Source organism: Myotis myotis, unplaced genomic scaffold (assembly GCF_014108235.1).
Source record: "Myotis myotis isolate mMyoMyo1 unplaced genomic scaffold, mMyoMyo1.p scaffold_m19_p_16, whole genome shotgun sequence".
Classification (NCBI taxonomy): Eukaryota; Metazoa; Chordata; class Mammalia; order Chiroptera; family Vespertilionidae; genus Myotis; species Myotis myotis.
Window position 1 is genome coordinate 31,123,260 of NW_023416320.1, and position 23,212 is coordinate 31,146,471.

Consider the following 23,212-nt stretch of genomic DNA (forward strand, 5'->3'; position numbering starts at 1 on the left):
CAAGGAATAAAGTTGAGTGAAATTTGTGTGTGTGCGCAGAAATAGTGTCTTGACTCAGTTTTTTATTATATATGCCTGCTATGAAATGACTTCTGAAAATTAAGGCATTGGGGGTGGTAGGGATTGGAGCTGTTTTCAACTATCACCAGAGGCTGGTCAAACTGACCACCATTTAGAATAATTAAAACAATGCTCCTGAGGGCTTATGAATTTTCACTTTGGTTAATTGTTTTGCTATTAGTAATGTAGAAGCAATCAGCATGATAATATTTATGTGAAATAAATGTTACAAAACAGTTCTATTTATAGTTCTAGGGGCAAGGAGGTGATTCAGTGTGTAGTCAGTTAGAGCACAGGCTTATAATTTGGGACATCCGAAAGCAATGCCACACCAGCTCCAGGTGCCTCTGAATGGGGCCTCAGAACCTAATCGCTTCCTCTGAGACAGCTCTAGACCTCATGTTCGGCATCTCCACAGCAGGTTCCCAGAGGAAAAGCTGATCATGATGAGAAAATGGGTATTAACCAGAGTCAGGGACAGCTGATGGTTGTAAGAGTCAGAGATTTCTGGGAACAGAATACAGAATGAAAACCATCTCTGTTGTCCAAAAGCTGATCCTGTGTGCTTTGGTGCCCACTTTGCAGTGATGGGGTGGTGAGACCGCTTAGAGTGAGATGGAAAGGACGGCACTGCAGGAAAGATTGGGGAAAGGGGAAACATTGAAGTGAGAGACACATCGATTGGTTGCCTCCTGCACACAGGCACAGGATTGAGCCTACAACCGAGGTCCGGGCCCTTGACTGGAATCAAACTTATGACCCTTCAGTCCATTGGCCAATGCTCCAACCACTAAGCCAAGCCAGCTAGGGCAGTAGATCAGACATTTGAATTCCATTCTAGGTTTCAGTTTGATGGTATGCTATGAGAAGCATCAGAAGGTATAGGCTCACCTTGGTTTTTGATTTTCTCTGGTTATCTGCTATCTTATCTTTGCCTTTCTACTAGAATCTCCAGTTCTGTGCAAAGATAACATAACCTTGAAATCACTGCTAGAAAAAAGTAAGATGGGTCCTAGATGCATTGTCACTAGAATTGGCTACATTTATCTCTAAATTAACTCCAGGTTTATGTTGCTGGCTTTTGAAGACATGCGGCAAACATTTCATTTTGGACAACTAAAAGTCTGAAACATCGATGGTGTTCTGAGTACTTTGGTTTAAGGAGCTGTTTTATGGCTGTGACCGTTTTTAAATCCATTATGGCAGAACCCGATATTTATGGGTTTGGACCACCCTCATGAATACTGTCTTCTTGGTGACCTTTAGGCAGGTGGAAGAACTGTTTCAAATTTGGGTTTAACTGGTACATGTGAGGGTTTTGAAGAAAAGTTTAAGTTCACAATCTTGGCAATAGTTTGAAGATTAGGAATCGAGGGAGACTGTAGCCTCTCTCGTGTTCCTACTTGCCTTCACTTTTTTTTGCAGTATTTCTGAGACAGCTTAGCTCAGTGTGACCCTCAAGGCAGGTTTGGGTGCTCTTGTAAGAGTGTACAACCAATTCCTAAACATCTGTAAGTAGTGTTTATATCTGTATCCCCGATTTATCTGATCAAATGTTCCAGAAGAAAATTACACATTATGACTTGTTCAATAGCCTAAAACCAAAAGGAAAAAATGTCTTGAAAGGCATGCTGAACATGTCATACGAGTGGTATCTTCTGCATCCACTGTGGTCGGTAGGATCAGGGGAGATGGTACTGATAAAGTGACCAGGGAAGTCTTGATTTGGCTGGCGTGCATCACAATGCTAACCTTACCTCAGTGTAGTATTTGGAGTGTTAATTTTATTTGGCTGCGATGCATGTGAGACATCTTGTCTGAGAGATTTTAATTGTACCAGTGAGTAAAACTAAAACTGTGAATACTGATGCACTGAAATTACAGCATACGCACAAGGTTTAGTTTTATACGGTTTCTTGTTTAGAGTTATTAACTATATGGAGGAATAAATGTCTTTTAAATATTTTAAAACATTACAAAACCCACAATGTAAAGTTGCCATGAGGCAGCCAAGAATAATACATATGGCATTCAGGAGAGCAGTTGCTAATTGGCTGCTGCCTGAGAAAATGGTACACTTGGCGTCTACTTAACACTGTGGGTTTGGCAGGAAGCCAGATTTGGGGTCAGGTTGTTGTGAATGAAGCTGCATGTGGTTAGGGAGGAGTTAAAATGATTCATGTCTTAGGAGCCTTAGCACGTCGAGCAACATGCAAGGGCCTAAGTGTGTGTGTCGGGCTACAACCCCCGGCCGCCCACCAGCTCACAACGTGCTCGTTGCTACCAGGACGGCCTGTGCTGCCTCTGTCATTCCCATTTCATGTGCGGATGGGAGTAACCCTTTCCTTTTGGAATATTCCAGTAGATGGTTTTAAGTATGTGCCTGAAATTTTCTTTTGTTGCAGAAGGAATCTGGAGAGGAGGTAGAAGTTGAGGAATTCTATGTGAAATACAAAAACTTGTAAGTAGATTGTGATTTTTTTTTTTTTTTGAATTGGGGAATATATTTTTTTGAAGTACTAAAAAATGCTTTAAAAATATTGGGAAAATAAAAAGTAATTGGAATTTGGAAACTGTGGTGTGATTTATTTAGAACTTTGAAGACCATTGCCTAATACCTTTTGATATTTCATGAATTTAATTTTCTGGAAAAGGTGTAATGGGTGTAAAGATGGGCTAACTTTCATGCATAACCATGAAGTTCTTTTTAGAGGGCTAAAAACTCCTACAGTAAGAGAAAGTGAGTAGCAATACTACTCGCCTATCCTCTGAGGAGGAGTTTCACTCTGTGGGGCTCCCCTTCCTCCCTCTCTGTGTGTGGGATGCTGGGCACTTGAGGCGAGAAGTCCACCGTCAGGCCAAAGCCCTAGAGAACCGTGATGTCACTCGCATGTCGAAATGCAGTGAGCTGTGTTTACCTGTTTTTGTTTCTGATTTTTGTTCGGTGAAGTTGAATTGCATAACTTTTAAAAAACTGAATTGAAAACACAGTGTGTTGTTCTGCATTGTAGATGTAGGCAGTTTACTAGGACTGAACACACATTTTGGCGAGACAGCATCGTTTTAAGGGTCAGTAGTCATCTTGCTGAAGAAGACTAAGGACGTTTTCCAACCTACGTAACAGTCACAGGGCAAGGACGAGAATACTCACTGATAGCATAAACATTGATTTTTCTTTAAACGTTCTAGGAGAAGGAACTCAAATACCATATTAATAAATTCCAGGGTTTAAAGACAGGCTTTTGGAGTTACTGTCTGCACAGCCTAAGAAAACTTACCCGACCCTCGATAATAAAAGTATCAGCCTCGTGCTTTTTATCCTTCTGCAGTGCTGCACTTGGCATTGTGTTAATGAAGTTCTGTGAGCAGAACCTTTTACCAAGTAAGAAGATAAGGAAGCCTCTTACCAGTGTACAGTGAGAGTACAAGGAAATACGGAGTCTGGCAATAAAAAATGTTCAGTAAACATTCAGTGTCGTCATCATTTGCTACTCAGAGCACGATGAGTTTGCACAGTTGGAAATTATGGGTATGACATGATTTTATATAGTCGTATAAAGAGTGTGGTAAGGGTAGGTAAGGAGGAGATAACAAAGTAAGCCAGAGAGAGTGAGATCTTGGTACACTTACCAAATTAAAGTTAGAGCAAAGGTGCTTAAGTAATGATTCCATAAAAGGCACCGGCAGGTAGGCACCCACTAAATCAGGGTGGGGCAGTGGGACCGGGGGTGCTGGTCAAAGAAACATCTCACCTGGCTGGCACAGCCCCAGAGGAGCTCACGGTGCCCCTGCCCAGGGACTGCTGCCAGGCCGGGGGGCTGGCCGTCCTTCGTCAGTCAGATGAGAGGACGCAAAGGTTCTAAAACAACAGCTTTCCTAGCTGACATTATTGGGATCTAAAGGAAATTAAAAAGTCCATAAAATGAACAGTTTCTGTTAACCTTTTTTTTTTTTTTTTGGACATAATTTCAGTTTTACAGGAATAATGCAAAAATGGTACAAAGAATTTGTTTTTCATTGTGTAATTAAAAAGTGTCTTGTAGAAAGATACTTTGAAATAAATGTGATAATGGCTGCTAAGTGGTGATTTAGTGATTTCATCACTCCTAAATTTATTAGTTGGGTTTCAACTATAAGGAAGAGCTTTAATCTTTTTACCCACTTGCTTATTTATAGCCGTGCAGACTTGTGGCGTTTTACTTGACTCCGTGGGTCATAATTCTTTATTATCATTTACTTTGCTCGCAGTATCCCAGATTTGACCATTGGGAGCCCCTTCAATCCGGCCCCTCTCTCCTTTTGCCTTGTCCTGTCTTCTCTGAGCTCTTCCTTCCTTTTCTGACACAGGGCGATGCTCCAGACTCCTCTGGCAGTTTTCTTAGATGTGCTCATGGCTGCTGGGGAGTCATGCTTGGCCCTCTCAGTGGACAGGGCTAAGAGGGGGGTGCTTATGTCGGCGTGTGCACTTACGTGCATGGACATATGTATGTCTCTGTGTCATATATACACACGTCACACACACATGCATGTTAATTACATAAACACACACCTCTACCTACCAACCTAACAACAGTAAAAAACAGTGCCTTTATATTGATAACTTCCAAATTTATTTCAACCCCACAGGGTTTATTCTATCCTTTCCCCTTCTAATATTAATAACTCCCTTCTTTGACCACAAGAAACCTGACTCTTATTTTCTATAATATGTTTGCTTATTTGTCAGTCCTAGAATATACAGGAAGTGGTTTCAGAAAGACTAGACCACATTTCTGTGAAGAAGAAGCCTGCTAACAAGTTCATTTGGCATTTGTTTACAGTTTTTTCAGTTTAGCCCGAGGGTACAGAGGCTAAATCCTTTGTTCAGATTTCCTTGGGCTAGTTCTTCTCCTCCTCCTGCCCCCTTTCAGTGTGGTTATTTATTTGCTACATAGTTTGGTTCATTAGTTTCTGTTTGTATTTGTATTCCTTTTTAGCTCCCTGCCCCCATTCTTACTGATACATATAATTCAAGTTCATGAAATATTCACTGGTTCAGAAATCAGAATTACACACCAAAGAAGTGTTACCCCCCTCTCCACCCCGTTCCTGCTTTCCTTCTTATTCCCAGATTTATCCTTTCCAAAATTTTGCCATGAGCATGCATAGATATGTGTATGTGTGTATGTGCATATATATAAAATATAATACTTATTTCCCCTTTTTGCACACAAAAGAATAGCATATTAGTAGTATGCATTTGCACTTGGCTTTTTTCACAAGACTGCATTCTGGAAATGACTTGACAGTTCATAAGGTCTTCATTCTTTGTTACAGCTACGTAGTACTCCATTGCACGGCTGTCTCATAGCTTATTCAGCCAGTCTCCTCTATAAGTGGCTTCTGATAGTTTACAGTAACAGATAATGCTGCAGTAAATATTCCCACACCTGTATATTTTCGAATTGTTGGAGGCATAGCTTCAGGGTGAATTCCTAGAAGTGGGGTTGCAAGATCAAAGGCCGAAGGTACATGCAGCTCTGTCATTGCCACATTTCCTTCCATAGGCCTGTGTCGGTTTGCATCCAGTCCGCAATGGCAGAGAGCACCCGCTTTCCCTCAGTCTTTCCAACAGAGTGCAGTTTACTTTCTACTTTTTGTGAGAAATTGTATTTCAGTGTAGTTCCAAGTAGCATTTATTTTTATTCTGAATGAAGTCGAACATATTTTCATAAGTTTAATGGCATTGTATATCTTATTTTGTCAGTTGTTTGTTCATGCCTTTTGCTCATTTTTCTGTTGTGCTCTCCTCAATTTTTAAGTATCCTTTATATGGGATATTAGTTCCTTATCTGTGTTGTATATTGCAGCTACCTTCCCTCACCCCCAGTTTCGATTCTCTTTTAACTTTATTGCATTGTAAATTTAAATATCTATATTTATACAGTTATACCTATTAATCTTTTCTTTTATTGGGACTGGCTTCTGAGTCACAGTTAGGAAGCCTTTCCCTGCGTCCAGGTTAGAGAGGAATCGCCGTGTTTTCCTCTAGACTCCAGAGCTCGCATGGATTCATTGTCTGTGTGTAGGTGCCTCATCCACTTGGTGTTTAGCTCTGTCCCAGCTGTTTGAGGTGCAGCTAAAGATACATATTTATTTGACTCTGTATCTGTGGTTTAGTCTAATCCTTTCGTCGTGAGCCTGTGCACACTGTTTTCCTTATAGAGGTTTTACAGTGTGTTTTAATATCTGGATTCCCCTAAGATCATTTCCGTTTTTAATGTTTTCTTTGATATTCTTGCATGTTTATTTTAATATTTAGTTCAGCATTAAGTACTCTTGCTCCATAAAAATGCTTGTTTATATTTTTATTTACATTGTGTTGATTTGCATATTTATAATGTTGATTCAGACTGTCTAAAAACAAGGATATCTTTACAGTTGGTTCAACTCTAATTTTGTGTCTGTTACAGGAGAGTTTTAAACATGTCCTTATATTAAGTTTCACACGTTTCTTATTAAACTTACTAGTATTTTATCTTTGTTGATATTATAAAAGAGATTTTTCTGTAACATGACATCTTCTCACTTGTTATTATTTGTGTGGATGGAGACTGTTGACTTAACTTTATACCCTGCTACATTACTGGAATTATTTTATATTTTGAATTAATTTTCTAATTAATTCTCTAGGGTTTTCCAGTTATGCAATTATATCATCTACAAATAGAGATAGTTCTACTTCTTATTGTATTGCTCCTCCTGCTTTCTCTCATCTAATGGCATTGGATAATGCCTTGAATATGATACTGAATAATAGTGGGGAGAGAGCACACCCTTCACTTGTTTCTGATCTTGGTGAAAAGCCTGGGGTGGGGTTTTTCTCCTTATAGTGAAGCAGAGTTACTGACCGAAAACTTCAGCCCAGTTTGTGAGAGAGAGAAGCACTTGTGCCCACCTCCCGGTCACGCCGGTGGTGCTTCAGAGGCCTGCGCACTGCAGTCAGGATAAGAGCACTGACTGCACGCAGCCCCTTCCTCCCCAGGAGCTAGGAGACTAGGATAGGTTATGCTTACATTTGCTTCTGGTTATAGCAGTACAGAGTACTATATATTGAGAATTTGGAAGATCAGGGTTGAAAGTAGAAAATAAAATACTTGCAATCTTACCACCACAAAATGATCATTACTAACATTTTGATGCATTTTCATCTAGTGTGTTTTCTCTATGAATATGTATGTACAGGGTTTATGTCAATTCATATCTGTATAGGCATATATATTTAAAGTCAGTGTCTCCCTCAGTCAGTTGTAGTACTAAATCAGTCCTCCCTTTGAAAATGCCTATTAAACATTACGTAAATATAAATGATATGATCCTTAATATCATAAGTGTTCCCATATCATTAATCATTTTTGAAAGATTTCATAATGGCTGCACAGTTTCTAAGAGTAAGTACCTTGATTTTGAAAGAATATATATATATTTATTTTCAAGCCCCTCATTTCTTTTTAATGCCCTCACTAATAAGAGAAATAAGTGACACTTGAGGCCATCAGGGGTAGGGAGAGAATGATGGTACTAAAGAATATTGAAATACCAAATAAAATAATGTCAAAGTTACCATAAAGCATTAACTATATACCTGTAAGTGCTGGGGAAGGAAAAGGAGGATGGAGAGTATTGAAGTTGAGGTTAGAGAAAACACAACGTGCTCAGAGCAGGCTGATGAGTCTGAAGGGGAGGGGATGTGCCCATTGCAAGGACAGGGTAGACATTAGAGACTGAGAATGCACAGGGAACAAGGGGCATCATTGCAGAGCTGGAAGGGCTGGGCTGGGCTGGGCTGGGCTGGGCTGGGAGGCAAGAACTGGCTAGGAGCAGTTAGGGGCATGGGTGATCAGAGGGCGGACGGTGGGCCCTTCTCTCTGATTGCTCTGGATAGGACTAAGTGTTAGGTTTGCCTTTGCTATTTCACATTTGGAATTTGAGTTCTTTTAACTTGATGAAAACCTTTTATTTCTCAATTAATGGTAAAAGGCTCAAAATATACATTCATAATTAAGGCCACCCTCTAGTTTTAACTGTTTTGTATTGAAGTGTAATCCATTTACTTATAAAACACCTTGTTGTTGGGTTATTTATTTATTTATTTATTTTATGGGAAGTGGATAAAAGAGCTGGGGGCTAGGACAGAAGGCACATTTTAGGCACTGTTACTGATTTTCTTCTCTTAGTCTCAAAAGTTAGTAATTATGTTGAATGTTGCTCAGCAGCCTGTATGAGTAAACAGGTTATTTTGCTAATTAGCTGTTTAGTTGACTTTGGGGGAGCTATAAAAGACATATAATAAAGGATTCATTATTTTTCACATGTTTCAAGTATATTATTTTATTTTTTTTAGCTCTTATCTTCATTGTCAATGGGCATCTGTAGAAGATCTGGAAAAAGATAAGAGAATTCAGCAAAAGATTAAACGATTTAAGGCAAAGCAGGGCCAGAACAAATTCCTTTCAGAGGTATGAAATACCTGGTTAATTTTCAAAGTATTTACTTTATTTAAATGTTATGAATTTTGAATTTTATTAAGAAAAACTAGTTTGCCTCATTTGATACTGTTACTTGCATATTGGTAACTGGTTATTGCTAAAAAAAATTTGTAAACAGGAAATTTCTTATTCTTCCTGTTGCTTAGTCTAGAAGATACTGGTCCTTAAGATACTGTGTGGAAATATGATGGTATGATTACAGTCTTATAATGAAAGTCCAGTTAGTAGATATTAAAAAATGTAAGTAGAAAAAAGTTCTATTAAGATTTAGCAGGTTAAAAACTCTAAGGTACACATTAAATACAAGTTCTAAGAAATAAAAGTTTATTTCTTTTGGGGAAGGTATGAGGCAAACTTCTTTTGTTCAAGTCAGTGCCTCATTACAGAAAGTTCACTCGACTAATTTTCACAAATGCTGTGCTGTGGTGTAGCAATTGGCATAATATCTTTGCTATCTCCCTTTATCTTGGGTTATCAATTATGATGAGAAGGTAACCATACCTAGGGCACGGAAGAAAAATTCACATTTTTAAGAAGGGCCAAGTTTCCCCCAACATAGTCAACTACGTTTAAAAAAAGTGCTTTCACACACTGCTTCCTGGGGGCTCTGGACTGTTGATCACCAGTTTGGTTTCACTTACAGCCTCCAGTAGATTAAAACAAAACAAAACAAAACAAAACAAAGCCTTCACACTGAAAGATTAAACTTGCTGGTTTCTTAGTTTTCTTTTCCATTAAGGAGTTAACAGAATATAAAATGTAAGGAAGTGTCAAATTGATGCAAAATAATACCTGTTTAATAGCCGATTTCACACCCCCACCTCTATTTAGAGATAGGGGTGGGGCCAGAAGAGTGGTCAATACTTTATGTCATAAAATCCTTATAATCTCAGGTGACAAGTCTGTGTTCTCCTGGAATCTGATTTTCATGCAGATTTTACATTGTTTACAGGCAGATTGTAAAGTGTGTATTAGATGGGGGATAAGGTGGTGGTGGCTTTACTGGACATAGTCTGGATCACCACTTCGGTTATTCTGGGTTGTAGGCGTCTTTGCAGTACAGTAGGTAGCACTGAGGGGAAGGGAGGTGTGCGAATGTGACTCGCTCCTTACATCTTGTAGAATATTTAGGTGATTCTCTGAAAGGGCAGTTTCTAAGAAAATAATGGGAAGTTCCATTTTTCATTCCCTTCTTAATGAAAAGAAGGTTAAATGTCTGTGACATTGGGGAAGTTGAAATCATTTAGCTTCCTTTTAGAAAGAGACACCGTATGTTCTGCTGACCTTTTCTATGGATTAGTGGCAAGGAACAGGAAAGCATGTTATGTTAACTTACCCTCGCAGCCTTGGGTCCTGGTTCTGTTTATTAAATTTATTTGGGCTGTGTTTCCTGGAGTCAGATGCACTTTAGGGACATGTGCCTGGCCCTGGCTCTGTAGCTTGTCTGTGTGGGTCTGTCTTTGTGGATCACCTACACCAAGGTCAGAATACATTATTTTGCTAGTAACTTGTCAACTAGAATCTGAAGTTTTGACTTGAATGGAAGTCTGAAAAGAGAATCCAAGTGTTAGCAGAAAAGGATAAAGGAGATTCCTCTTTCTCTTGCACGCGCACATACACACTCACACACCTGTTTGTCTATATTCCATAGATGGTCCTGGATTTAGGTTTTACATGCTAAGTTCTGACTACTTTTACATTCTTTGTTTCACCTTCTGCTTTCTTATAAGTCTGCTGCAACTAAAATCTCTGTTCAAGGAGATTATTGAAGCTGGAAATTGCATCATATGCATGATGGCATGCATCAATTATTCACCTGAAGGATAGAAATGTTTAGGAGTAAAGTTAAGGATTTAAATTCAGCAGTGACAGCTTCTGTTTAAGAATGAGTTGTCTTAAAACCAGCATTTGTCATCAAAACTAGTTACTAGAAAGTTTTAGTGCTTATGCCGTTAGGCATACACATATTGTGTGCCTAAATCTAGACTCGTTTGACAAAGCCAGTGCATTAATATATTGATATTTTAAATTAACTGAGTATTTCAATGTATTTTTTGCCTCGCTAATCAACTCTGTGTGAAGGCCTGAGTCAGTTGAAACATATTTTTGATTTTTGGTTTATAATTCACAGTTCAAAGCCCCCAAACCCAGTGTCTTAATGGAACAGTAGCCCAGAGAAGGTGTTATCCCTGAGCTTACTGTGATTGAACAGCTTATCTTTTCAACCTGCAATTCAGCGCATATGAAGTGTCTCATATGTCCTTGCAAAGCATTTTTATGCAGTTATGTTACTGATAAATTAATTGATAGGAACACGATAATATGAATTTTGTTTCCTAACTTATCTGACTGACTTATTTAAAGTATGGCTTACCAGGGGTGGGCAAACTTTTTGACTCGAGGGCCACTATGGGTTCTTAAACTGGACCGGAGGGCCGGAACAAAAGCATGGATGGAGTGTTTGTGTGAACTAATATAAATTCAAAGTAAACATCATTACATAAAAGGGTATGGTCTTTTTTTTTTTTTTTTTTTTTTTTTTAGTTTTTTCATTTCAAACGGGCTGGATCCGGCCCGCGGGCCGTAGTTTGCCCACGGCTGGCTTAGACTGTAACTTCCCTTTGAGTCATATTGTGTATTTTTTTTAAAAATACATGATAACTTTGCAAGCAAGCAGTATTACTTTCTTTTGTAAAAATTGTTAATATATTGGCTAACCTAATTATTTAAGCCTTTTTTTTTGTATCCCTAATACTTTTAACTAAATGCTCTATATTTGGTACAAATAAATCATTAGAACCTTTAATGACAAGACTGTATTCAAATGTACTAATATTGATTGACAAAGGCAACCAAATATCATAAACTCTGTTCATACTAAAATATGAAATTCACTGGTTTCAGTGTTTTTAGCTCTGGAATAACGTTCTCTAAATGATGCTGTAAGGCAGCAGACCACTCTGGGAGTTGTGAGATTCCAATAGCATGTACTGTGCATGGCTCTGGGTCTTTTTTGCAAGCTGTAGTTTCAAGAATGCTGAATGCATCGCATGCCATCAGCCTTTTGGATTGCTCATTAGTGAATTGTAATTTCACACTTCATTTAAAATATTCTTAAACATTCTCTCACAGTAAAAAGGTTTCACACAGTAATTAAAAGACCCAGTTAACAAAGTCTGAGAAGTCTGATTTCCTCATGGGGAATGATTTTGCTAAATTGTAGCATTTCAATTAATATAAAAGAATTTGCCAAATATAAATTTTGTGTTGCTGTGACCCAAAATATTACTGCTCGGTGAAAAGTGGAATAGTGTTTACTCTCAGGAATTACATAAACATTTTAAATTGTTTTTCCTTTGGTGCAGATTGAAGATGAGCTTTTTAATCCAGATTATGTGGAGGTTGACCGGATAATGGACTTTGCACGTAGCACAGATGACCGGGGAGAGGTAACAAAAGATCATTTGTATTAGGGGGCGGAGCTCAGACAGCTTATGTGTGTTTACAGACAGGGATCGTGGCCATCCTAGGTCTGGTCCTGGTCAGAGCCTTGGATCATGGCACACTTGGGTCTAAATTTAACTGAAATTTATTGACTTACTATTAGTTTTATGACTTAATAATAGTGCTAAATGTGTTCATATGTAGTCTGGAAGCTTTTTAAAAGAAATCAATTTTCAATATGAAACAAATCGACATTTTGCACAATTTCAGAATATAATCAATAAAAAGAATTCAACACATTTCAGTATAAATCTGTTATGTAGCACAAAATTTCCTTATGTAATTAAGAGTACAGTTGTAGCAGAATGGAGTTTAATATCATTTAACATTGGACATACTTAGTGAAGTTGATGAACTTCATTTAAAGTGGTGCACAGAGGATGTCAAATTAAGATCATATCAGTTACATGATATTTGACTTTTTTATTTTTTCTTATTTAGTTTTACTTGAAAAAATATGTTTCGTAATATATTTACATAGTACACCAAATGGTTTTAACATCATAACCAGGTCAATGTACCTTAGTCCTGAAATGAAGGTCAACAAACCCAAACATTTTCTAGAGGAAAAGACAAAGGAAATTCCATTAATCTATATTACCCAAAATATTTTGCTCTCCAATCTTTTAGAACTCAAAACACATTATTTTTGTAAAAGATTTTTAAAATTGATTTTTGGAGAGAGAGAGAAACATTGTGTGAGAGGGGAACATCGATTGGTTGCCTCCTGCATGCCCCCTACTGGGGATTGATCCTGAAACCTGGTCATGTGCCCTGCTAGGGAATCGAACTGGCAACCTTTCAGGGCACAGTAGGATGCCCAACCAACTGAGCCACACTGGCTAGGACTCAAACACATTATTCCAAAGTGATTTGGTACAAACAGTATTTCTCCCTTTAAGAAAAAGGCAGAAATCCTAATAAACTCAAGCCTTTTATTATTTTTTAAGAAACTAACCAATTATATAAATACTAGAGGCCCAGTGCACGAAATTCGTGCAAGGGGCTTGGCCCTCACAGCCGCCTCTGCCCTCGCAGCCCCAGCTTCATCCGGAAGGTCGTCCGGTCTAATTAGCATGCTACGCTTTTATTATTATAGATAGAGATACACTAAGATAATTTACTACATATGTTTGAATCAAATACCTGGTGAATGATTTGCACAGGCTCAAATTCAACTATTATTTACTAGATATTTATACTTTTTGGCTTTTGAACATTACTTATCAGTGACTTAAATAAAAATTAATTTGTTTTGATAATACTGCTCAATAATACTATTTCCAGTTTAGACTAGAGACTCTATAACTAGAGACTACTTTTAAAACTTCTACCCACTAAGTCTTACTGCTTCCTGGGTGGTGCCTGTTGACAAATGAGGTAGAGCACCCATTTCCTTTATACATAAAGTATTTTGGTCAAATGAATACGATTCTGATTCCTTTAAACGTGTCCCAGCCTGTGACTCACTACCTGGTGAAGTGGTGCTCCCTGCCTTATGAGGACAGCACTTGGGAGCTGAGGCAGGACATCGATCAAGCCAAGATCGAGGAGTTTGAAAAACTAATGTCCAGGGAGCCGGAAACAGTGCGCGTGGTAAGAGTTGGCTGAGGGTAGGGGATTTAATTTGAAAATAGCATCGTGTGGTCTTTGAGAAACCACTAATGGGATTTACTATATTTGAAACAGGAGCGACCTCCTGCTGATGATTGGAAGAAATCGGAGAGTTCCAGGGAGTATAAAAACAATAACAAACTCAGGGAATACCAGTTGGAGGGAGTAAACTGGCTACTTTTCAATTGGTACAACATGTATGTAAAACGTGTTTCCTTCACTTTTAAAAAGGCCTATTGTTTTTTCCTTTGTAGTTATTGAAAATAGTACTCAAATAAAACTTAATAACATTTAACTCTCTACTAAGATTATAATAAAACAGCAAACACTGGAAGTATGCTTATTATTTATTCAACAAATAATATAGAGGTTGATAGAAGTATGTAAAAGTAATTATTTATTGGAAATGTACTTTACTGAAGCTAAGGAAAACATCTAAGATAGGCATTTGTGAGTATAGTAATATATGTTTTGTGGAAGAAAAAAAAGGCAGTGACTAATATCTGTACTCATTAAACTTTCCTTCTTTTATTTCCTTCCCAAAGGCGAAACTGCATTTTAGCAGATGAAATGGGTTTGGGAAAAACTATCCAGTCCATTACATTTCTCTATGAGATATATTTGAAAGGAATCCATGGCCCTTTTTTAGTAATTGCCCCATTGTCCACAATCCCCAACTGGGAAAGGGAGTTCCGTACCTGGACAGAGTTGAACGTGGTTGTGTATCATGGGAGTCAAGCTAGTCGTCGGACCATTCAGTTGTATGAAATGTACTTCAAAGATCCCCAGGTAAAACATCACAGGTGGTTTTGCCTATGCTTAGTCTGTGCATTTTAAAACGTTGGGATTTAAAATGGATTCAGTGATTTGGGGGAAAGGTCTAGGTTTTGCAAAATTGAGAAGTTTGCTTTAGGTTTCTTACCTAACTTATGATTGTATTATATTCCTGCATGTCGTAATTACAGCTTTTCATTTTTATAGCTTAATCATTTTGATTATTAGATTAAAAATAAATGAAATTTTTTTACCTTGGATAATCAATGAAAATCACTTAATGTGTTGGTTTGCTAATTGACTTTCTTTTGCAATTAAAAATGTAAATAGAAATAATATTTTGTTACATTTTTGCTGGAAATGAAAAATACTAGGCACGTAATTTTGAGTGACACAATGAATGAAATACATCCAAAGGGAAGAGTTTATACTTTGGCTCTTAGCAATTACTGTGAATTTTCACTTTGCTAGTTACCTGTATGCAATTATTCTGTGATGTTAACATTAAAAATTATTTGGTGAAGAAGGGAGAATAGTAATCCCTAAATTAGTTTTAAGCTCTAGGTAGTAAATGGGAGTTCTATGACTGGAAATAGGACAGAGATTTTTGTTTCACCTGTTTGTTTGCTTTAAAATCTGCCCTATAACTAATTAAAGAAGGGAAATATTGAAACTTGGTTTTTATATTTATCTTTAAATTTGGGAAATTATTATAATTTCTGTCCTAAGTGAATGTTTTTTGTTATATTGCTTTAAAAATAAATAAGTTACAAAAGTAGAAGAAAGGTAAAACACTTTAAAAAGTAAAAAAGTTTTTTTTTAAAGTTAGCTTAGTACACAATGCCTTTGGCCTTTCACCTTTCGGAGTCTGTGGGATGTGACTAGAATGGGCGCTCTTGGTGGCACTTTACTGTGTGTGGCTCTGTAAGGAAATTGGATCAGAAATTTTACTAACAATTTTGTAACCTCCTTGAAAAAGGAAAGATTTTAAGGCCTTCTTATGCCACAACAGCTTAAACCTCCAAAATGTGTGTTATTTAAAATAAAGATGTCCCCAAAGGGATAAATCCATGTCTTACGTTCTGTATTCATCCTCAAAGTTGTTAATCTGTAATGCTAGATAATAATCAGAGTTGTTTTTGTAGGGTCGAGTGATAAAGGGGTCCTATAAGTTTCATGCCATCATCACGACCTTCGAGATGATTTTGACTGATTGTCCTGAGCTGCGGAATATTCCATGGCGCTGTGTAGTCATCGATGAAGCCCACCGGTTGAAGAACAGGAACTGCAAGCTGCTGGAGGGACTCAAGATGATGGACTTGGTCAGTGATCATTTGGTGATTCCATTGAACCCAAATACAACTGTCACTGGCTCAGCATTCCCGCCACTCTGGGTTTGACTGATGCCTGGGGAGGGTGTTTGCAGAGTCTGTCAAATATTGTGATACACCCTCCCGCGCTTATAGTTACACAAAAGTGGCTGCTGTCTTCCTGATTCTGACATTGTTGGCTGGTATTCCTGCACAGTGGTATCACAGCATACTATCGTCGTGATACTTTACCTAAAATGAGTTTCAAGTAATTGCTAAACAGTTCTTGGTGTTGGATGTATGGAAGTAGGACAGGGGAGCTGGTGAAAGAGCTTGTAAACAGGAGGAAATGTTTTAAAGAAATACCTGACTTGGTTGAGAGACAAAGTTAGAAATAGCATCTGTTAAAAAAAAGTGATTGTGGTCTTTAAAACCAAGCCGACCCCTTTGCTAGTTTGAAATTTTTGAAGAACAGAATAGGTTTTCATGTGCTGTCTCGTGTAGAAGAACTTCTTTTGTCTGCAACATGAGTCATGCAGGAAGCAGATGGGGAGACGCGAGCACTGTTGATGCAGAGAACAGAAAGTCATGGGAGCTTTATCTGAGCCTGGGGATTTTAGGGAAAACTTCAGCTCTGGTGCGGAAAAAGCAGACCCTTAGGGGACTTGCAAAGCCGGGGCACTACACTGTTGACCTAATGACCCCAGGAAGAGACGAAATGGCAAGACACAGTTACCACCAGGCCTGCAGTTCCAGGCAGGCTCCTCCGTGCGCATCTGAATCAGGGACCATTTTTTTTTTTTGTATCTCCGCCTTTGTGCCTAATTCCTTTACTTTACATAGGGTGGGTGCAGAATTAGCTGCAGAGAGAAGTGGGAACACGGGTACCTAGAGAGGCTCTGGTTGTGAGAAAAGGCTTTTGTTCTGTCGTGTCACGGACTCCCCTTGCGTTCCTGCAGGAACACAAAGTGCTGCTGACGGGGACCCCGCTGCAGAACACCGTGGAGGAGCTCTTCAGCCTGCTCCACTTCTTGGAACCGAGTCGCTTCCCTTCAGAAACCACCTTCATGCAGGAGTTCGGTGATCTGAAAACAGAAGAACAGGTATTTCTCCCGTCTACTTTGTATTTTACTCATGCAAGTGAAGATGAACTCATGAAATGGCAAAGGAGTAATATTAAACTAGTGTAAAAAGGTAAATTATCTTAGTTTTGTCCCACTGCCCTGTAGACAGGTGAGCTTTATATCTCCTTTCCTTGGAGAGCCCAGGTCTTCATGACAGAGGTTTTCTTGCCTCTCCATTTGCCCTCGTGAAGGGTTGTTGATGAGTAGAGGTGTTCATGTAATTTGCAGAGGCTGCTGTGCTGTTCAGGTTGGTGGTTTACTAGGTCTGCTTTTGGGAATGTTGTGTACTTTTGGGGATAGTATCAGAAGCCATGGAAATTTGTAGAGAGCTGCTTGCCTCCTGGAGTTTTAAGGTCTAGTCTTAAACTCTTCTGTTAAGTTCAAAGTGAAGTCCGTTTTTTTTGTTTTACTTTTTTCCTAAAAACTCTCTGGTGTGCTGTCCCCTAGTGCCAGTCACCAGAAAAGGGGGCTGGAGGGAGACACCTCTGATTGCAGGACTGGCCACCTCCTGGCTTATTCGCTGTTTCTGGAAAGCAAGAGAACTCAAGCAGAGGCCCCGCCTCCTCCCCGGACACAGTCTCTTCCCTCCCCCTCATCATCGCCACCGCTCAGGACAAACAGAATTGAAAGGAAATGAGTAGATTTGGTTCTTTTCTGCTGTGTCCCTGTCAAGCCTCCTGGTTGAGTGGTCCATTTGGCATCAGATCGTTCAACCTTCATGCACTTCTGTTATGAAAACTGGAAGTTTCCTGCCTTCGTAACCTTCCTGGGCTTTTTAAAAATGGAATTTATTGGGGTGACATTGGTTAATAATGTTATACAGGTTTCGGGGGTACAGTTCTACAACACATCATCTGTATACTGTACTGCCTGTTCACCACCCCAAGTCAAGTCTCCTTCCATCCCCTTATTGGGCTTTGACACATGAAAGTGAACGGTAAACCAGTAGGATGATAATCCTGCTTTTTCTCATTAGGATTTGTGTTAAGGTGCAAGCAAGTCATGACATCAGTATTTACTTAAGGTCCTTTTTTAGGTGCAAAAACTCCAGGCTATTCTAAAGCCGATGATGTTGAGACGTCTCAAGGAGGATGTAGAAAAGAACTTGGCCCCCAAAGAAGAAACTATCATTGAAGTTGAGCTAACAAACATTCAGAAGAAGTATTACCGAGCCATCCTTGAGAAGAATTTTACATTTCTTTCCAAAGGTGGTGGTCAAGCTAACGTACCTAACCTTTTAAACACTATGATGGAACTACGCAAGTGCTGCAATCATCCGTACCTTATTAACGGTAAGCCTGGCTGTCGGTAAACTTATTTCATATCATTCAAAGCGCCAGAGATCCTTTCCTCCCTCCAGACTGAGGACTTTACAGGTTGTAGTCATCACTGTATCCTGACGCCTCAGTGTGGCTTTCACCCCTCCCTGTCCTCTGTGCTGCCTCCTTCTGTGGTGTCTGAAGGCAAAGACCATAGCCCCTGCCGGTCCCTCCCTGAAGCAGGACCTCACCTCATCTTTCTCCTGCATCCCTGCATCTGTCTCACTCGTTGAAAGGAGGTGTTAGTGCTCCATGGCTTAAAAGTGTTCACAGTTAAGGAGAACTTAGCCCCTGGGATTTTCTTGCTGTGTGTGTGTGTGTGTGTGTGTGTGTGTGTGTGTTGTTTTAATCAGAGAAGTTAGAGAGGAACTTTGGTGTGAGAGGCAGAGATTTATTGTCTGAAAACTTTGATCAGAGAAAATTTCAGTCTAGAGACTTCTAGCTCCAATTCCCTAAGAATGAGAGATTATTTTATGGCTTTGATAATAGTTTGTCCCTGTTGCTAATGAATACTTTATGCTCCTCCTGTCTTCTCACCTAAATTGATAGTGTTATATAACCGGCATGAGTACAAACCTGTATCATATACTTCCAAACATCATGAAAGGAATAAACATTTCATGCCTTTGTCGTGGACGAGACTTGGGAGAATACAAGAGCCTTCATTTTGTCGGGGGTTGAGATTAGGAAGCTGTTGGAAAGGGGTGGTGTTGAGACAGCCTACGGGGCTGGGAAGGATGTAGGCCGTCAGGGTTAGAACCAGGAAGGGCCTTACGCTGATGTAATAACATGAGCAAAGAAAAGGAGTCAGGAAGACAAAGGGGAAAACTTGCCCGAAGTGTAAAGTCCATGCAAGCGACAGTGTGACGGCGAATGGAGACGTGCTGGGACCCTGATGTGGAAGCCTCGGTGCTGGGTGATGGGATTTATCTTTAGTCCGTAGGCATTGGAGGACCACAGCCAGCGTCTAAGCTGAGGGATGGTTAGAAATGCGATTCAGGATCATGAATCTGGCAACACCATATGAGACAGATGGGAGTCGGGAAAGATAGGCAGGTGCAGCAACCGGCTAGGGGGCTGGTGCTGTCGTCCAGGTGGAGTTAAGGTGGGGCGAGGAGAGCTGATAGCCCACTCACATGGGTGCTTGTGCTTGGTGACCATTGGCCAGCAATGCCGTTAGGTTCCTTTCCAGGGAGAAGGAACAAGCCTGCTTTGTCTCTATCACAATCCATGAGGTTCACGAGCAGCTCATTTGAAGAGTTCCTCATCTTTTCTTCTTCCATAACTTACACTGTCAGCTGCCTCGGCTCCGGAAGGTCCTGTTACTACATGACACATGGCCCACCTGGGAGGCGGTCTCCAGTGGCACCTGGGGCCATCGCTGTGGGGGACAGCAGCGCATTTCCTTTTCAGACTCTGCTTTTAGCTTTGTCTTTTAAAGAGAGTATCATGTGTGATAATTATATGTTTTATGCCACCAACCTGCTAATCACCATGTGTTTAAGAGCCTGGATGGCCATTTATGGTGAGTGCCAGACAGCCTGTTCCTGAGTTGGGGAGATGGAGTTGGGGCTTAGGGCAATTGATGGTATGAGTAAAGACACACACACCCTTTTGCATTTAATATCTGGTGACAAGAAAATGAGGGGAAGTTGCCTCCAAAGGGAAAGAAAAGGTGCTCACAAAAGGGATAAAATGCTGCCAACAGGGTGTGTGGGGAAGGATGATCTCAGTGAAGGTTGCCAGGTCTCCACTCCCAGTTCCACTGAGTTTACCTTGTTTGGTTACATGCTAATGCATGCATTGAGCATTGAGAGGCGGGGGTAGGGGGGGAGGGGGTGCTGGGGGGTGTTCTCTGTAGCTGATGCTCTCTGGGGTCACCCTGTATCTCTTATTGTTTGCCAGAGGCTCTTAGGACTTCTGAGGCTTGCATCTGTGGCAGTTGTTCCAACTGGTCACACCTTGAGCTCAGCATCTGTCCTTAATTTATGAAGTGTCTGTTAAGCAGGTATACTTAATGCCTTTATGTTGAGAAATTGTACCCCCAAAATACACACACACAGGCACACACATACACACATTAGGTGTCACAACTTCACAGGTGCCTTCTGTAGGTCTGTGTTTCACAGAGGCGGCTCCAGGCCAGTGCTGGCCACTCCATCCACAATCTGGAGTGGAGAAAAGACTGACACAGCGCCCCCGCTACACACGTTTGCTGTGCAGATAAAGGAGGTTAAATTGAAAGTTGTGTCGGTGGTGGCAGAGTAAAGCAGCCCTAATCAAACTAACGCTCAGTTCAATAACGCACAGTGTTTCTGAAGATGTGGGAAACAGAAACAGCTATCAGTTGAAAGGGGTAACATAAGTAAAGCAGAAAAAAAATTGGGAGTGATGGTAGCACACAAGTTAAATATAAAAGAAATGTTTGAATGTGCGTTAAGTGCTTACGTGGTTAGAACAATGTTCGGTGCACTGGAAACAGAGTGTTGCTAGTTGTTTTTTCTTGCTAAAAGTTGAGCAGGTAACTGATAACGTAAATGGTAATACTATTTTGGGTCCAAGCTTTATTAGAATGGAATGTTCAATTTTAGGTTCACTATGTGAGATAAAAATAATGTTGAAAACTTGGTCAAGGTCCCCTAATGGTTAGTGGTGACTTGAGATGGTTGTTGTTACTGTTGGGGGTAGGAGGAGTGTAGAGAATCGTGAGCAGGAAGAAAACAAGACTGAAGCTAAGATGCCAGAATGAATTTCAGAGAGAAAATAGTAACTTGTTTTTTTTAATCTTCAAAAGAAAATAATTTCTTGTTTGGTTTTGGCTAACATAGTAGATGACATTGCAATTACTTCCCTTACAGTGCCCGCCTACTAGAGTGGAAAGTCTTCCACACTCATTTCAAGAATGTCTTTGATACATATACACACACATTTTTAATTGTAGTATGATTGGTACCTTAATTTAAAACAGTGCCAACAAATTACATATTTTGGCTTCTCAGTTCATTTTCCGATTGATATTTACAACTAACTTCAAGGTAAATCTAACAGATAAACCTGAGAATTTGGCTGTGACATCAGAATGTAGAAGTTGCCTCCCTCACCTACACCTTCCTATGCCCCTTCCCTTTAGTCTAGCCGTAATAAATCCAGTGCCAATAGGGAATCACATAGGGAATATGTTTGCTGATGTTTTAAAATGAAGTATTATTAGTGTAAAGTAGCTGCCACTTAAGAACCAGAATTCATAACAAAGACCTGAATTGATTGGTTCAGTCAATAGTAGCTTTTATCAGGTAAGAAAAGAATATATTTTAAAATTTTTTGAATATATTTTAATTTTGATTATTCGTCATAAGATGAGAAATTACTGAAAAAGGAGAAAAGTTATTTTTTCATCTCTGCATAAATTTAAGATGAAAAATAATAAATTTCTCTACTAAATTGACTGAATTATTTGTTTTTTAAAATTTTTTACTAAAATAATCCAAACATGTCTGATATTTACTTTGTCAAAAATGATTACTTCATTTTTGAAATCTATTCATTGACCATTAACTTGTTTTAAACTAAAGCTATAAAAAATTTTGAGTATAGATTATAATCTTAATGTGGACAAAATAACTATCCAAATATCAAAAGAGTAAGACTTCTGTCTTCCTGAGTTGCAAAGAGCTTATAATATATTATCACAAGAACAAACTTGTAACAACACCTAATGTAGTATGTGGACTTACGTCTATTTCTGCTGTCTGCCGAGAATCTTCTTGTCCTGAATATAGAACCTACATTTCTAAAGTTTATGCTTTGAAAAAGTTACTGAACTTTATTCAAGAACCTGCCTGCTGCTACTGTTCTTAAATAGCATTTTGTTTTTTTACATTTTTTTCTAGTAAAACCTTTGCCCTTTTTTTTTTTCACTTGGAGGAAAATCCTGCCTATTAGCCTGTCACTGGTGTGGAGAGGGGAGTGAGCGGCTGGCATTTCCTGCCGGTCCCCCTAGTAAGCAGTAACAGTGTGCTTTCCAGGAGGCCTTGGTGCTTGGGAAAGGCATTGAGTGGCTGTAATTCTCAGTGAGATTCTTGGTTGATTAATTATTAACATGCGTTATTTGTGCCCACGACCATGTCATAACTTAATTTGTACAAGGCCCTTAAATGGAAAGAGGGGCCACATTTGCTGCGTCGGCCGCCCTGACGGAAGGACCAGCCGTCCGAGTGGCTTGGTGGCCTACCTCACCTAACCTTTCAAATCCCCCGAGGCAGTGTATCCCCTTCAGGTGCACAGTAGTTAGTCCACATGTTTACAACCAGGGGTAACAAGAGTAGTTTACAGTTTCTGACACGGTTTAAGGAGGGAACCAATCCCATTAGATGGGTTTGTTGGTTTGTATTTCCTAGAGAATAGGTGGCCGCATCCCGTCCTGAGGGGGAGGAGCTGAGCAGGCGGCCATGCCCTGATTAACCTCCCGGGAGGGGAGGAGGCCCGACGAAGCTGCCTAATTCTAGTTAAGCCACCTAAGCAGTAGGAGACTTAGCCTGCTGCTCCCAGGATGAGGGTGGGTTTGAGGTCCGGGAAGGAGGTGTGACCAAGATGTCATTCTCTTGAGGCTTCTCTCTCTGATGCCCTCCAAATTTTTGAACAAACAGAAATAAATCTACATGGGGCTGTGATGAAAAGAGGGTTAGGCATAGAAATCTTACATGAACCAGGTATATTTTATTTTTCAAAGTTTTTTGAGCTTTGAATAATTCAAGATTGAATTGTTGTCCCTTATGAAATTATCAGGTGAGAATGACTATGGAAGGAGATTATAGTAGAAAATGTGTGCTATCCCCTAAAAAAAAAAAAAAAAAAAAAAGAAGTCCCTAAAAAATATCCTGAACAATGAGTTCCCTTTTGTGGCAGTCCTTTGGGCTGTGTTATTGTACAATTATAAATACAAACTGCTGCCCGTACACTGTAACTGTTAGAATTCTATC

The 23,212-nt window shown here is 39.6% G+C and overlaps 1 protein-coding gene across 10 annotated transcripts in view; it reads left to right on the top strand.

Moving 5' to 3' along the window:
* The window catches only part of CHD7 (chromodomain helicase DNA binding protein 7), a 181,072-nt gene that overhangs the window by 126,427 nt on the left and 31,433 nt on the right, over positions 1 to 23,212 (top strand). For 9 of the 10 annotated variants that reach the window (XM_036338324.1, XM_036338327.1, XM_036338328.1 and 6 more), the window contains 9 exons: positions 2,466 to 2,521; positions 8,444 to 8,558; positions 11,954 to 12,037; positions 13,551 to 13,688; positions 13,782 to 13,903; positions 14,252 to 14,495; positions 15,626 to 15,802; positions 16,750 to 16,893; positions 17,951 to 18,206. In XM_036338324.1, the coding sequence (XP_036194217.1) occupies positions 2,466 to 2,521; positions 8,444 to 8,558; positions 11,954 to 12,037; positions 13,551 to 13,688; positions 13,782 to 13,903; positions 14,252 to 14,495; positions 15,626 to 15,802; positions 16,750 to 16,893; positions 17,951 to 18,206 (1,336 nt within the window). The remainder of the gene's footprint in view (positions 1 to 2,465; positions 2,522 to 8,443; positions 8,559 to 11,953; positions 12,038 to 13,550; positions 13,689 to 13,781; positions 13,904 to 14,251; positions 14,496 to 15,625; positions 15,803 to 16,749; positions 16,894 to 17,950; positions 18,207 to 23,212) is intronic. The other variant, XM_036338329.1, reaches the window with a different exon arrangement.